The sequence below is a fragment of the Cololabis saira genome, chromosome 2 (assembly GCF_033807715.1).
Source record: "Cololabis saira isolate AMF1-May2022 chromosome 2, fColSai1.1, whole genome shotgun sequence".
NCBI lineage: Eukaryota > Metazoa > Chordata > Actinopteri > Beloniformes > Belonidae > Cololabis > Cololabis saira.
Window position 1 is genome coordinate 55,948,872 of NC_084588.1, and position 15,986 is coordinate 55,964,857.

The 15,986-nt window shown below is 50.8% G+C and overlaps 1 protein-coding gene, 3 non-coding genes and 1 pseudogene across 8 annotated transcripts; 1 reads left to right on the plus strand and 4 right to left on the minus strand.

The window, feature by feature from the left end:
* Nucleotides 1–1,325: 1,325 nt before the first annotated feature.
* rpl12 (ribosomal protein L12) lies at nucleotides 1,326–9,011 on the minus strand. Of its 5 annotated transcripts, none has more exons than XM_061711874.1 (6): nucleotides 8,853–9,011; nucleotides 6,284–6,357; nucleotides 5,691–5,789; nucleotides 3,764–3,845; nucleotides 3,079–3,165; nucleotides 1,326–1,496 (listed from the first exon to the last, which is right to left on the minus strand). In XM_061711874.1, exons 1-6 carry the CDS (start codon nucleotides 8,887–8,889, stop codon nucleotides 1,378–1,380), a joined length of 498 nt encoding a protein of 165 aa, XP_061567858.1. In that variant the 5' UTR covers nucleotides 8,890–9,011; the 3' UTR covers nucleotides 1,326–1,377. The 5 variants fall into 5 exon arrangements, with proteins under 5 accessions (XP_061567858.1, XP_061567840.1, XP_061567830.1 ...); XM_061711856.1 differs by lacking the exon at nucleotides 8,853–9,011 and adding an exon at nucleotides 6,451–6,475 and having other exon boundaries at nucleotides 6,284–6,417; XM_061711846.1 differs by lacking the exon at nucleotides 1,326–1,496 and adding an exon at nucleotides 1,575–1,789.
* Nucleotides 1,854–1,978, minus strand: LOC133422073 (small nucleolar RNA SNORA65). The gene has a single exon (XR_009770723.1). It is a non-coding gene; the product is annotated as a small nucleolar RNA SNORA65 (small nucleolar RNA).
* On the minus strand, nucleotides 6,006–6,130 carry LOC133422078 (small nucleolar RNA SNORA65). The gene has a single exon (XR_009770724.1). It is a non-coding gene; the product is annotated as a small nucleolar RNA SNORA65 (small nucleolar RNA).
* On the minus strand, nucleotides 7,225–7,350 carry LOC133422069 (small nucleolar RNA SNORA65). Its single transcript, XR_009770722.1, has one exon. It is a non-coding gene; the product is annotated as a small nucleolar RNA SNORA65 (small nucleolar RNA).
* The window catches only part of LOC133456863 (basic proline-rich protein-like), a 9,676-nt pseudogene continuing 2,624 nt past the window's right edge, over nucleotides 8,935–15,986 (plus strand).

The window sequence follows — 15,986 nt, forward strand, 5'->3', positions numbered from 1 at the left end:
CCCGTTGAGCGAGAGCGCTAAACCGTCAGATTTCAGATTATGAAGCTCAAGAATGAGATCAAGTCATATTTAGGCAGAAACAACCTTTCATTAACTGTATTTGGCCTTCAATCACTTTTTGGCACGACACCTGTCTCTCCTCCTGCGGATGAAACACTCGAGTTACAGCAACTTTGCTCTTTATTTCTCACGTTTGCACCTCGATAATCCCGTCGGCACAAATTGTCTTTATTTCTGCAGCGGAGGAATCAGATCGTAATGCTTCATGTTTTAAATATAAATGTATTTTGTTCACATTGTTATACTTATGAGAGAGGTGATCGCGGACATCCATAATGTGTAAGACTCAATAAACGTGTACATTGGTCTTAATCCATTAGTATATAATATGCATGACAATAAAGCAGAACGAGGAGCCGTTTTTCATCCACCAAAAATTCTGGTGTCGGTTCTTAAAATACAAACAAGAAAAGCAGGGTGTAATGATGCACTAACGCTGCCCATAAACATTCACAAACCCGTACGATCATAATAAAACCACAACTCTTCACCGAACGCAACGCAAAGCAAAGAACACCATAATGTAGGTGTCAAACTGAATCCCATGGGATTCAGTCCCACCGGCCCTTCTGCAGAAGGGCCGGTGTCCTGCATGTTTTAGATGTTTCCCTGCTTTAACACACCTGATTCTAATTAATCATCATCCCCAACTTGTCATCAAAGTCTGGATAGTTCTGTTGATGACACAGTCACTTGTATCATGGTGCAATGAAGCAGGGAAACATGTAAAACCTGCAGGGACACCGGCCCTCGAGGACTGGAGTCCGACACCCCTAAATGCCCCAAAATGAATTATTTATTCCAGCTCAGAGCATTTTCTTGTTAGGATGAGCGGTTTTTAATGGATAATTATCTTCATATCATATTCAAACATATATTTGAGGGAGGAGACAGGGCGGAGTGTTGTGCTCCCGCGCATGTGCGCTCAAATCCACGCTGATTGGGATGTACAGAGAAACCTGCGTGGATTTGGGCGAACGCACAGTTTTGTACATATGAAATTTTGCGGTTTTGTTAATTCCACGCACGAATTCACGTTGAAATCCACGCACTCTTAGTACATGAGGCCCCAGGTCCTCTAAACTTTAGAGGACCTGGTCTAGACTCTAAACCAGTTCTCACTCCTGGTCCTCTAAACTTTACCAGGAGTGAGAACTGGTTTAGATGCTGGTCTGAAAGGTTCTGTTTGCTGGTTCCACCTGCTGGACGGTACCGATGACCCGGTCACATGACCCCCCCCCCCAGAACAAATAAACACTGAGCAGTTTCCAGGTTTTTATCAACTTTATTTAGTTTATTCAGGTTTTTTTTATCTTTTTAATCTGAAGGACACTCCACTTTGCCGCTGTTGATGTCGTCGATGACGTCGTGGGGGTGACGGCCGTCGATGGTGCAGCCCACGGACTGGGCGGTACCGAGGATCTCCTTGATGGTTCCTGAGGAAACAGAACAGAATCAGAACCAGAACTGAGACGGACTGGGCGGTACCGAGGATCTCCTTAATGGTTCCTGGAGGAAACAGAACAGAATCAGAACCAGAACCGAGACGGACTGGGCAGTACCGAGGATCTCCTTAATGGTTCCTGAGGAAACAGAACAGAATCAGAACCAGAACTGAGACGGACTGGGCGGTACCGAGGATCTCCTTGATGGTTCCTGAGGAAACAGAACAGAATCAGAACCAGAACTGAGACGGACTGGGCGGTACCGAGGATCTCCTTAATGGTTCCTGGAGGAAACAGATGTTTAGAACCAGAACCAGGTCCAGAACCGACTCTGAGACCCGGTGATGGTTCTGTTCCAGTCTTTACGGCACAGGGGAGTCCACGGGTCTGGACCGCTCTGTTTCCTAAAGCCGGGTTTCTCTGAGCCTCCACTGGAATACGCCCGGCCACGGGGGGGCCGGCATAGTGGCGGGAGGCTGGACCCTAACTGACCTCTGACCCCTAACCTGGTCACATGACCCCTGACCCCGGCCACGGGGGGCCGGCATAGTGGCGGGAGGCTGGACCATAGACATATATAAAGGCTAGATGACTCGTCCGCGCTGCTGCGACGTCGTTACACGGCGGCCATCTTACCACAGGAGACTCGCTCAGAATAACATTGTGTTTAATGGAGCATGTTCTGCTTAAACAACCTTAACTTGATCAATTCTCAACAGATTTTCAAACAGTTTGGTTTGTCATGAACGTCAGAGATGTAGTTATGACACTGCATACTTATGAATAATTATAAACATTGAAAAACTTACTTTTATATGAAAATAACCAAAACAGATAGCTATGACATGGTATTTATATTAAATCAATATTTCTATAGTATTCTTAGTAATATTTATAGTTACATTATAACATATATGTATATGTGTGTGTATATATATATATATATATATATATATATATATATATATATATATATATATATATATATATATATATATATATATATATATATATATATATATATATATATATATATATATATATATATATATATATATTTACATTATAACATATATATGTATATATACACACACACACAGATGTTATAATGTCATGATATAAATACATCATAACGTAATATATAAGCATATATATATATATATATAAATAATGTAACTATAAGTATTACTAAGAATACTATAGAAATATTGATTTAATATAAATACCATGTCATGGCTATCTGTTTTGGTTATTTTCATATAAAAGTAAGTTTTTCAATGTTTATAATTATTCATAAGTATGCAGTGTCATAACTACATCTCTGACGTTCATGACAAACCAAACTGTTTGAAAATCTGTTGAGAATTGATCAAGTTAAGGTTGTTTAAGCAGAACATGCTCCATTAAACACAATGTTATGAGTGAGCGAGTCTCCTGTGGTAAGATGGCCGCCGTGTGACGACGTCGCAGCAGCGCGGACGAGTCATCTAGCCTTTATATATGTCTATGGGCTAGACCCTAACTGTGACCTCTGACCCCTAACCTGGTCACATGACCCCTAACCCCGTCTTACCGGCCAGCTCCCGGGCGATGGATCGGTGTCTCATGACGCGGGCGATTCCCACGATCTCATCGAAGGTCACGCTGCCGCTGTGCTTGACTGAGGAGAGAGGAGACCACGTTAGGACGGAGCTGTGGAGACGGAGACAGATGCTGCCCCGTCTCCGTGGAGACGGATGCTGCCCCGTCTCCGTGGAGACAGACGGAGCTCCGTCTCCGTGGAGACGGATGCTGCCCCGTCTCCGTGGAGACGGATGCTGCCCCGTCTCCGTGGAGACAGACGGAGCTCCGTCTCCGCGGAGACGGATGCTGCCCCGTCTCCGTGGAGACAGACGGAGCTCCGTCTCCGCGGAGACGGATGCTGCCCCGTCTCCGCGGAGACGGATGCTGCCCCGTCTCCGCGGAGACAGATGCTGCCCCGTCTCCGCGGAGACAGACGGAGCTCCGTCTCCGTGGAGACGGATGCTGCCCCGTCGCCGCGGAGACAGATGCTGCCCCGTCGCCGCGGAGACAGATGCTGCCCCGTCTCCGTGGAGACAGATGCTGCCCCGTCTCCGTGGAGACAGATGCTGCCCCGTCTCCGTGGAGACAGATGCTGCCCCGTCTCCGTGGAGACAGATGCTGCCCCGTCTCCGTGGAGACAGACGGAGCTCCGTCTCCGTGGAGACAGACGTGTTCAGTGTTCCGTCTCTACTCACTGTTCTTGACCTTCTTCCGGTCCCGCGGCGGCTCCTTCAGAGCCTTGATGATCAGAGCTGACGCTGAGGGAACCACCTCGATCTGGAGGAGAGTTAGATGTTAGTCCTGGACCTGGTTCAGGTCTGAACCCCCCCCTAAACCTGGTTCAGGTCTCAGACCCCCCCCCTAAACCTGGTTCAGGTCTCAGACCCCCCCCTAAACCTGGTTCAGGTCTGGGACCCCCCCACTAATAAACCTGGTCTCAGGACCCCCCCTAAACCTGGTTCAGGTCTGGGACCCCCCCACTAATAAACCAGGACTGAAACCCCCCACTATCATGATGATCAGAGCTGATGCTGAGGGAACCACCTCGATCTGGGGGAGAGTTAGGGTTAGACGTTAGTCCTGGACCTGGTTCAGGTCTCAGACCCCCCCCTAAACCTGGTTCAGGTCTGGGACCCCCCCAGTAATCCAGGTCTCAGACCCCCCACTGCCAGTAAGGCATTTTAAAGCAAATAGCATCGACATTTCAGAAAGACTTAAAATAAAAGATACTTTGATATATTGGCTAATATTTTTTTGCAGTTATTTGAATTTTTTTATAGAGACAAAAAAAAACGTTTGAAGTAATGTAAACGTTGGAGAGGCTTCATTTTCCTGCACTTACAGTGTAAATGATACTCAGTAAGAGTTTACATTAACCAACACACTGAATTGTATCAAAGTTAAAATATTAGTCATTTTAATTTTGGAAAGTCGTTAAAGTTTAAAGTTTAAATGCCGTTTCTAATTTCACACCAGAAAGTTTGACACAATAGAAACATGTGATCAAGTGATTCAATAGAAAAAGAAAAACTTCAAATTTAAACCTTTGTCTCAAGAATTCAGCGGTTGGATAATTTTATTGAATTTAAAAAGAGTTTCCTTGACTCTGGGGGGGGGGGCATTTGATCTACAGGACCGTCTCAGAACATTACAATATTGTGATTTTCTGTAATTAAAAAGCAAATGTCATCCATTCTGGATTCATTACAATCAACTGAAATATTATTTATTTAGTGCATGGTGGTTAATCTGCACACCCATGACCAAACAGGAGCAGGATGAAGACACGTCTTATGTTACCTGCCCCTTATTAAATACCAAAACAAAAACAGTCAATGTAACCAATATTTACTAAAATACACTCTTAAATAGAACCAACCACAGATATTAATAATACGGCTTAATTCCCAGTCTATTCATGATCATATAACTTAAATATTTTATCTTTATACCTTTTTTTGAACCTAAGTGAATTTGTACATTCCTTTAAATCATTCTGTAGAGAGTTCCAGTTTTACTCCCACAACGATGTAAACATCTGCTTTAGAGTGGTCCTTAATGCTGATGTTTGAAATTACATTTCCTTCTATGATTTATAACTTCTGGATTTTGCTGTAGATTACTTGGTAATAATCTTCTTTTTGGCCTATGCATAACTATAACATAACTAATAACGTCTGTAACTCAACTATTTCTTTAAATTTAATATTAAACGCCGTGATCAAGGTTTACAGTTCTTAAGCTGTAAGTCGTGATCAGCAATATTAAAATACCCCCCTGCACCAGACCAGGTCCCAGACCCCTCAGGTTCTGGTCCAGGACCAGGTGTACGTACCGCGGCCTGCCGGTTCTGGATGGTTCAGTTCTCTGGGACCCCCCCCCCGCCCCCCCAGGACCAGGTCCAGGACCAGGACCAGGTCCCAGACCCCTCAGGTTCTGGTCCAGGACCAGGTGTACGTACCGCGGCCTGCCGGTTCTGGATGGTTCAGTTCTCTGGGACCCCCCCCCCCCCCCCCCCCCAGGACCAGGACCAGGTCCAGGTCTCTACGTACCGCGGCCTGCCGGTTCTGGATGGTTCAGTTCTCTAACCCCCCCCCCAGGTCCAGGTCCAGGTCTACGTACCGCGGCCTGCCGGTTCTGGATGGTCAGCTTCACCGTGATCCTCAGGCCCTTCCAGTCCCCGGTTGCCTTGGCGATGTCGTCTCCCACTTTCTTAGGAGACTGTTGGAGGAAAACCGGGTCAGAACCAGAACCACAAAACCGGGTCAGAAACAAAAACCGGGTCAGAAACAAAACAAACGTCAGAAACAAAAACCGGGTCAGAAACAAAAACCGGGTCAGAAACAAAACAAACGTCAGAAACAGGTGTTTATATAATTATTAATGTATAATTAACATAATTAATGTTAGTGTTCCAGACTCTAACATTAAAGATGTTTGTGTTCCAGTCTTTACGGCACAGGGGAGTCCACGGGTCTGGGCCGCTCTGTTTCCTAAAGCCGGGTTTCTCTGAGCCTCCACTGGAATACGCCCGGCCACGGGGGGACCGGTGTAGTGGCGGGAGGCTGGACCTGACCGTGACCTCTGACCCCTAACCCCGGCCACGGGGGGCCGGCGGGAGGCTGGACCCTGGTAGGTCCTGGTCCTAGGTTCAGGTTTCAGGTCCTGGTTTTAGGTTCAAGTCTAAGGTTCTGGTCCAGGTCTCAGATACTCACCAGACCCAGGGGTCCGATCTTGGGGGCCAGGGCGGAGGTGGCGCCGACTTCTCCTCCCGTGCATCTCATGTACACTGAAACAACAAGGTTACACGTCAGTACAGCTGTCGCCGTGGCAACAGGTCCTGATGCAGGTGCTGTCGCCATGGTAACGGGTCCTGATGCAGGGGCTGCCGTCGCCATGGTAACGGGTCCTGATGCAGGGGCTGCCGTCGCCATGGCAACGGTTTAGTCTCATCAGGACCAGATCATTCCTCTCATCTCTCTACGCGATGATCCCACTGACCCGTCACTTTTACACTTTAATTATTAGAATTATGACACTGCCTCGCTGGTTTCAGACAAAATATTTTCACCTTTTCTGCCAATTCAAGAGAATAAATTCTCCTATTTATGGGAAACTGGCTTTTTCAACAACTCCTTTATTCTCAAGAGTCGTTACCTTTTAATTAAAAATAGTTTAATCTGACAGAATATTTACACATTTAGACTAAATAAAATCAGAAGACTGAATTAAGGTTGATTATTGATGGTGATAAACCTGATTTAAGCAGTTTTATTAGACTTTAACAGTATTTATTCATATTTATCAGTACTTTTACAGTATTTTTTAATAATATTTATCAGTACTTTTACAGTATTTATTAGACTTTAACAGCCCTTTTACAGTATTTATTAATATTTACCAGTACTTTTACAGTATTTATTAGACTTTAACAGCCCTTTTACAGTATTTATTAGACTTTAACAGCCCTTTTACAGTATTTATTAGACTTTAACAGCCCTTTTACAGTATTTATTAGACTTTACCAGCCCTTTAACAGTATTTATCATTCCCTTAAGAGACTGCAGGAGATCAGGGCGTCAGAAACCGTGTCGTTTGACGTGATTAGAACCAGAGATGTTTGCATAATTATTAATTAATCATCACGATCAGCGGTTTGTGTTCCAGTCTTTACGGCACAGGGGAGTCCACGGGTCTGGACCGCTCTGTTTCCTAAAGCCGGGTTTCTCTGAGCCTCCACTGGAATACGCCCGGCCACGTTACAGACCGGCATAGTGGCGGGAGGCTGGACCTGACCGTGACCTCTGACCCCTAACCTGGTCACATGGTCCCTAACTCCGGCCACGTGACAGACCGGCATAGTGGCGGGAGGCTGGACCTGACCGTGACCTCTGACCCCTAAGCCCGACCTTTAACAGTATTTATCAGTACTTAACAGCAGTATTTAACAGCATTTATTAGATTATAACTGTATTTATCAGTACTTACCAGCCCTTTAACAGTATTAGTATTTACCAGCCCTTTAACAGTATTTATCAGTACTTTACAGGAGTATTTATTAGATTTTAACAGTATTTATCAGTACTTACCAGCCCTTTAAGGCAAGACAAATTTATTTATAAAGCACAATTCAACACAAGGTAACTCAAAGTGCTTTACATTGACATTAAAAGCGGCAAGAATAATTTTATATATATATATATATATATATATATATATATATATATATATATATATATATAAATAATGACATAATATAGACAGTAAATAATAATAATAATATTGAAAAAATTTAGAATAAGATAAGTAATAATAAAAAGCACAAGCTGGTAAAATAAGGGCGGTAGAATAGATATAGATAATAATAGATAGATAATACAGCAGGTAAGTTTAATTTAGGAGTAGCTTCAGTAAACTAATGTTTTTAACCTGATTTAAAGGCAGTTGGAGCAGAATCAGGTCTACAGGACTTTGACAGTATTAATAGTATTTAACAATAATGTAACAGTATTTATCAGCCCTTTAACAGTATTAATAGTATTTAACAGTGCTTATCATTACTTAAACAGTATTTATTAGACTTTACCAGTATTTAACAGTCTTTACCAGTATTTTAGACTTTAACTGTATTTAAAAGCATTAATAGTATTTATCAGTATTTAACATTGCTCATCAGTACTTAAGCAGTATTTATTAGTCTTTACCAGTATTTATCAGCCCGTTAACAGTATTAATAGTATTTAACAATAATGTAACAGTATTTATCAGCCCTTTAACAGTATTAATAGTATTTAACAGTATTTTAACAGTATTTAACAGTAATTTAAGTCTTTACCAGCCCTTTAACAGTATTTATTAGTATTTACCAGCCCTTTAAGAGGATGTAACAGTAATTTAAAAGTAATTTATCAGTATTTAAACAGTATTTAAAAGTATGTATCTGTATTTACCAGTAATTTAAGTCTTTACCAGCCCTTCCACAGTATTTAACAGTATTTACAAGTCTTTAACACCAGTTCAGGTGATTCATTGAAGAATCTGCAGATGCTAACGTTAGCATCAGAGCTAGCAGGTTTCAGTCACGTGGTCCAGATTCTCCCGTCGCTGCTGCTGCTTAACCATCATTAAACCTCTAATTAAACCTTATTAACCCTCTCATTAACCATCACTAACCCGCTCATCAACCCGGGTCTCAGCGGCTGCAGGTTCGGGTCTTTACCGTGCTCACGCCTTGCTCACGGGCCGCGGAAGCGGCTCCAGTTCTACCCGCGGGAACAAACATACCGACTTTAATCTCGTTGGGGTCGAACTTGGGCGGCATGTTGCTGCAGGTTTGGTAGTGTCTCGGCTGGGGTGAAGGTGTCGGATGAACCCGCTCGGGACGACCGAAGACTGTTGCACCGTCACCGCCGCGCAGAGAAAGACCCGGGGGGCGGTGAGCGGGGCTCTTATAGGGAGGAGATCTCGCGAGAGTTCACGCTTCCGCGCAGAGAAAGACCCGGGGGGCGGTGAGCGAGGCTCTTATAGGGAGGAGATCTCGCGAGACTTCACACCACCGCGCAGAGAACGACGTTTCTATAATACATCCATGAGAAAGACCCGGGGAGCGGTGAGCGGGGCTCTTATAGGGCAGAGATCTCGCGAGAGTTCACGCTTCCGCGCAGAGAAAGACCCGGGGGGGGGGGCGGCTCTTATAGGGAAGATGTCTCGCGAGAGTTCACGCTGCCGCGCAGCGATACTAGAGAGAGAGAGTGGCGACAACGGAAGTTCAAAAAGCTGGCCGATCACGTGGTCCATGTATGCCGCGTTCCATTTGTCCTCGGAAGTGGGGATTTCCCAGTTCCCAGTCGGAATTTTCAACTGGAACGCCCCTCGAAGTGGGATTTCCCACTGGGAAAGTGGGAGAGTCTTCACCACCCCCGAGTTACCATTCCAAGATGGCTGCCCCGGTTGTAAACAGTAGAAGAGAGCTCTGTAAAAATTCGTAGCACTTCATTCTAGTTTTGGTCACACTAAATCAGTCATATAAAAGTATTGTTCGGCATATAAATGCCGCTATAGTGTAATTTACATTTTTCATGTGGTATATGCGAACTACAAACTTGTTTACCTACTTTGTAACTGGAACGCTGATAACTCGGCTGTGACGTCATTGCCAGATCCGAGTTCCGACTTCCGAGGTAAATGGAACGCAGCAGCGTTCCCAAAGTTCCCGGAAGTGCTGGCGGGCAATTCAAAACCACGACAACAGTAAAGAATGTCAATAAATGTTTCGCTTTCGAATATTTTTATGCTTGCTTATGTTAATTGATTTGAACTCTGTTAAGTTTACTCAACCTGTACATTCTTTGACAACAACAATAAAATCGTAATATATCTGTTGATTTTAAACTGAACACGTGAGTGAGGCAGACTGACAGATGACAGGGATTTTACTACACAATAAGCCTGAATCACAACATATAATCAATGTGTTCTAATAAGAAATCTGTGGAAAATAAATTAAATTCTATCTAGAGTTCTATAACTGTTTAACTTTTTTTTTTTTTTTTTTTTCAAACTTTATTTAAAAGTTTCAATCACAGTCAGAACATTGACAGTTGACAATACAAAACAGTCAGGCATCAAGGAATTAAATAAACAAATATAGTATGAGACATAAAGTGGATGATGTGCATAAGTAACATAAATATAATAAAATAAATGAAACTAAATAAAAAGAAAGAAAATGGCAAGGCATATATTAAATTTCTCCAAATATTTCTTCAATTATGTTAACAGTGTTTATACATTTTTTATTATCAATTCTTTTAATACATTCAAGGTATTTATTGAAATCAATTCAAAAGCAGGAAAGAAAGGTCGACCTTTGGAAAATTTGGTTTTATGTATGTGGATCCTCACCCCCTCACCTCCTCACCATCCTCACCATCCTCACCATCCTCACCCCCTCACCATCCTCACCATCCTCACCATCCCCACCCCCTCACCATCCCACCATCCCTCACCATCCTCACCATCCTCACCCCCTCACCAACCTCACCATCCTCACCATCCTCACCACCCTCACCCCCTCACCCCCTCACCATCCTCACCATCCTCACCACCTCACCCCCTCACCATCCACACCACCTCACCCCCTCACCACCCTCACCCCCTCACCCCCCTCACCATCCTCACCATCCTCACCCCCTCACCATCCTCACCCCCCTCACCATCCTCACCATCCTCACCATCCTCACCATCCTCACCCCCTCACCCCCTCACCATCCTCACCATCCTCACCCCCTCACCATCCCACCCCCTCACCACCTCACCCCCACACCATCCTCACCCCCCCTCACCAACCTCACCATCCTCACCCCCCACCATCCCTCACCATCCTCACCATCCACACCCCCTCACCATCCTCACCCCCTCACCCACCCCTCACCATCCTCACACCCCCACACCATCCTCACCATCCTCACCATCCTCACCATCCTCACCCCCACACCAACCTCACCCCCCTCACCCCCCACACCCCCTCACCCCACCCTCACCATCCTCACCATCCTCACCATCCTCACCCCCTCACCATCCTCACCCCCTCACCCACCCCCCTCACCATCCTCACCATCCTCACCATCCTCACCATCCTCACCCCCTCACCCCCTCACCCCCTCACCCCCCTCACCATCCTCACCATCCTCACCCCCTCACCATCCTCACCCCCCTCACCATCCTCACCACCCCTCACCAACCCTCACCCCCTCACCATCCTCACCCCCTCACCATCCTCACCCATCCCTCACCCCCTCACCATCCTCACCCCCCTCACCCCCCACCCCCACACCAACCTCACCCCCCCACCCCCTCACCAACCTCACCAACCTCACCATCCTCACCCCCACACCAACCTCACCCCCTCACCCCCTCACCCCCCTCACCATCCTCACCCCCCACCATCCTCACCCCCTCACCACCCACCCCACACCACCTCACCATCCTCACCATCCTCACCATCCTCACCATCCTCACCACCCCACACCCTCACCCCCACACCACCCTCACCCCCACACCCCCACACACCCCCACACCCCACCCCATCCTCACCATCCTCACCATCCTCACCCCCACACCATCCCACCATCCTCACCAACCCACCCCCTCACCATCCACACCATCCTCACCCCCCACACCCCCTCACCACCCCACCATCCTCACCCCCTCACCATCCTCACCATCCTCACCCCCCTCACCATCCCCCACCATCCTCACCACCTCACCATCCTCACCCCCACACCATCCTCACCATCCTCACCACCTCACCACCTCACCATCCTCACCCCCTCACCAACCTCACCATCCCACACCCCCTCACCACCTCACCATCCACACCCCCTCACCATCCCACCATCCTCACCATCCTCACCACCTCACCCCCTCACCCCCTCACCCCCTCACCATCCTCACCCCCACACCCCCTCACCATCCCACCATCCTCACCAACCCTCACCCCCACCACCACCCCACCCCCTCACCATCCTCACCATCCTCACCATCCTCACCATCCTCACCCCTCACCCCCACCACCCACCCCCTCACCATCCTCACCCCCACACCACACCTCACACCCCACCACACCCCCTCACCCCCTCACCACCCCTCACCCACCCACACCAACCTCACCCCCTCACCCCCACACCATCCTCACCACCCTCACCAACCTCACCCCCTCACCAACCTCACCCCCACACCATCCTCACCCCCTCACCATCCTCACCATCCTCACCACCCCCCTCACCCACCCTCACCATCCTCACCCCCTCACCCATCCCACCACCTCACCCCCCTCACCATCCTCACCATCCCACCCCCTCACCATCCTCACCCACCTCACATCCTCACCCCCACACCATCCTCACCCACCCTCACCATCCCACACCCCCTCACCCCCTCACCCCCTCACCCCCCACCCCCTCACCATCCTCACCCCCTCACCCCCTCACCCCCTCACCATCCTCACCACCCACCCCCTCACCATCCTCACCATCCTCACCCCCTCACCATCCCACCACCTCACCACCCCTCACCACCCCACACCCTCACCCCCTCACCATCCTCACCATCCTCACCACCCACCCCACACCCACCACCACCACCCACCACCCTCACCATCCTCACCACCCACCACCCACCCCCACACCACCTCACCATCCTCACCACCCCACACCATCCCACCATCCTCACCATCCACACCACCCACCACCCACACCATCCACACCCCACACACCACCTCACCACCTCACCCCCCTCACCCCACCACCTCACCCACCTCACAACCACACCATCCTCACCATCCTCACCACCTCACCATCCTCACCACCCTCACCACCCTCACCACATCCTCACCACCCCCTCACCACCCCTCACCACCCACCATCCCACCACCCCACCCCCTCACCATCCTCACCATCCTCACCACCCTCACCATCCTCACCATCCTCACCCCCTCACCCCCTCACCATCCTCACACCCTCACCACCCACACCCACCCTCACCATCCTCACCATCCTCACCATCCTCACCACCCTCACCCACCCTCACCATCCTCACCCCCCACCCCCACACCCCCACCAACCCACACCCCACCCCCACACCACCCTCACCATCCTCACCACCCCCATCCACACCCCCACCACCCACCACCCCTCACCACCCACCACCCACACCAACCCTCACCCAACCCACACCCCCCCCACCACCCCCACCCCCTCACCACCTCACCATCCTCACCCCCCCCACCCCCCACCATCCTCACCCCCCTCACCATCCTCACCAACCTCACCATCCACACCCCCACCACCCACCACCACCCACACCAACCCACACCCCCACACCATCCTCACCCCCCACCACCCACCCCTCACCATCCCACCACCCTCACCATCCTCACCACCACCACCCCTCACCCACCCCACCACCCACACCACACCACACCCACCACCCACACCCACCACCACCCAACCTCACCACCTCACCCCTCACCATCCCCACCCCCAACCACCCTCACCATCCTCACCACCACCCACCACCTCACCATCCTCACCCCACCACCCCCCACCACCACCATCCACCCACCACCCTCACCAACCTCACCACCCCACCACCCCACCACCACCATCCACACCACCTCACCACCCTCACCACCTCACCCCCCACCATCCTCACCATCCTCACCCCCACCCACCCCACCACCCACCAACCTCACCACCCACCACCCAACCTCACCACCCACACCATCCTCACCCATCCTCACCCCCCACCCAACCCACCAACCCAACCACCACACCCACACCACCACCCCACCCCCACACACCCACCACCCACACCACCACCTCACCACCACCCACCCCCACACCCCCCACCACCCACACCCCCACACACCACCCACTCACCCATCACCCACCTCCCACCATCACACCCACACCACCCCACCACCACCACCCTCACCACCCTCACCCCCTCACCATCCTCACCACCTCACCACCCTCACCACCTCACCCCTCAACCACCCTCACCATCCCACACCCACCTCACCACACCCCTCACCACCTCACCACCCTCACCATCCTCACCAACCCTCACCCCCTCACCACCCTCACCCCCCACCACCCCCCCACCTCACCATCCCCCCTCACCATCACCCCCTCACCACATCCTCACCCCCTCACCATCCACACCATCCTCACCCACCACCCACCATCCCACACCCCCATCCTCACCATCCTCACCATCCTCACCCCCCTCACCAACCTCACCATCCTCACCACCCCACACCCCCTCACCATCCTCACCACCTCACCATCCTCACCCACACCCTCACCATCCTCACCCCCTCACCACCTCACCACCTCACCATCCTCACCATCCTCACCACCCCACACCACCCTCCAACCTCACCTCACACCCTCACCATCCTCACCCCACCACCACACCATCCTCACCATCCTCACCCCCTCACCATCCTCACCATCACCCACACCATCCTCACCATCCTCACCATCCCTCACCATCCTCACCCACACCCCCTCACCATCCCCTCACCATCTCACCATCCTCACCCCCTCACCATCCTCACCCTCACCATCACCCCCTCACCATCCTCACCATCCTCACCATCCCACCCCTCACCCCCTCACCATCCTCACCATCCCTCACCCCCTCACCCCCTCACCATCCCACATCCTCACCCCTCACCATCCTCACCATCCTCACCATCCTCACCACCTCACCATCCTCACCCCTCACCCCCTCACCATCCTCACCACCTCACCATCCTCACCATCCTCACCATCCTCACCCCCTCACCATCCTCACCCCCTCACCACCTCACCATCCTCACCCCCTCACCATCCTCACCCCCTCACCATCCTCACCATCCTCACCCCCTCACCATCCTCACCATCCTCACCATCCTCACCATCCTCACCCCCCTCACCATCCTCACCCCCTCACCCACTCACCCCCTCACCACCTCACCATCCTCACCATCCTCACCCCTCACCCCTCACCCCCTCACCATCCCCCTCACCACCCTCACCATCCTCACCACCTCACCCCTCACCCCCTCACCATCCTCACCCCCTCACCATCCTCACCCCCTCACCATCCTCACCCCCTCACCATCCTCACCACCCTCACCCCCTCACCATCCTCACCCCCTCACCATCCTCACCATCCTCACCCCTCACCCCCTCACCATCCTCACCATCCTCACCCCACCCTCACCATCCTCACCCCCTCACCATCACCCCCTCACCTCCTCACCATCCTCACCCCTCACCATCCTCACCCCCTCACCCCTCACCCCCTCACCATCCTCACCATCCTCACCCCCTCACCACCTCACCACCTCACCCCCTCACCATCCCTCACCATCCTCACCCCCTCACCCCATCCCCCTCACCATCCTCACCATCCTCACCATCCCTCACCATCCTCACCATCCCACCCCTCACCCCCCTCACCCCTCCCTCACCATCCTCACCATCCTCACCCTCACCATCCTCACCCCCTCACCCCCTCACCCCCTCACCATCCTCACCCCCTCACCATCCTCACCATCCTCACCCCCCTCACCACCTCACCACCATCCTCACCACCTCACCATCACCCCCCTCACCATCCTCACCCCCTCCCCCTCACCATCCTCACCATCCTCACCATCCTCACCATCCTCACCATCCTCACCCCCTCACCCCCTCACCATCCTCACCCCCTCACCCCTCCTCACCCCCTCACCATCCCTCACCATCCTCACCCCCTCACCATCCTCACCCCTCCCCTCACCATCCTCACCCCCTCACACCCCTCCCCTCACCATCCTCACCACCTCACCCTCACCATCCTCACCATCCTCACCCCCTCACCCCC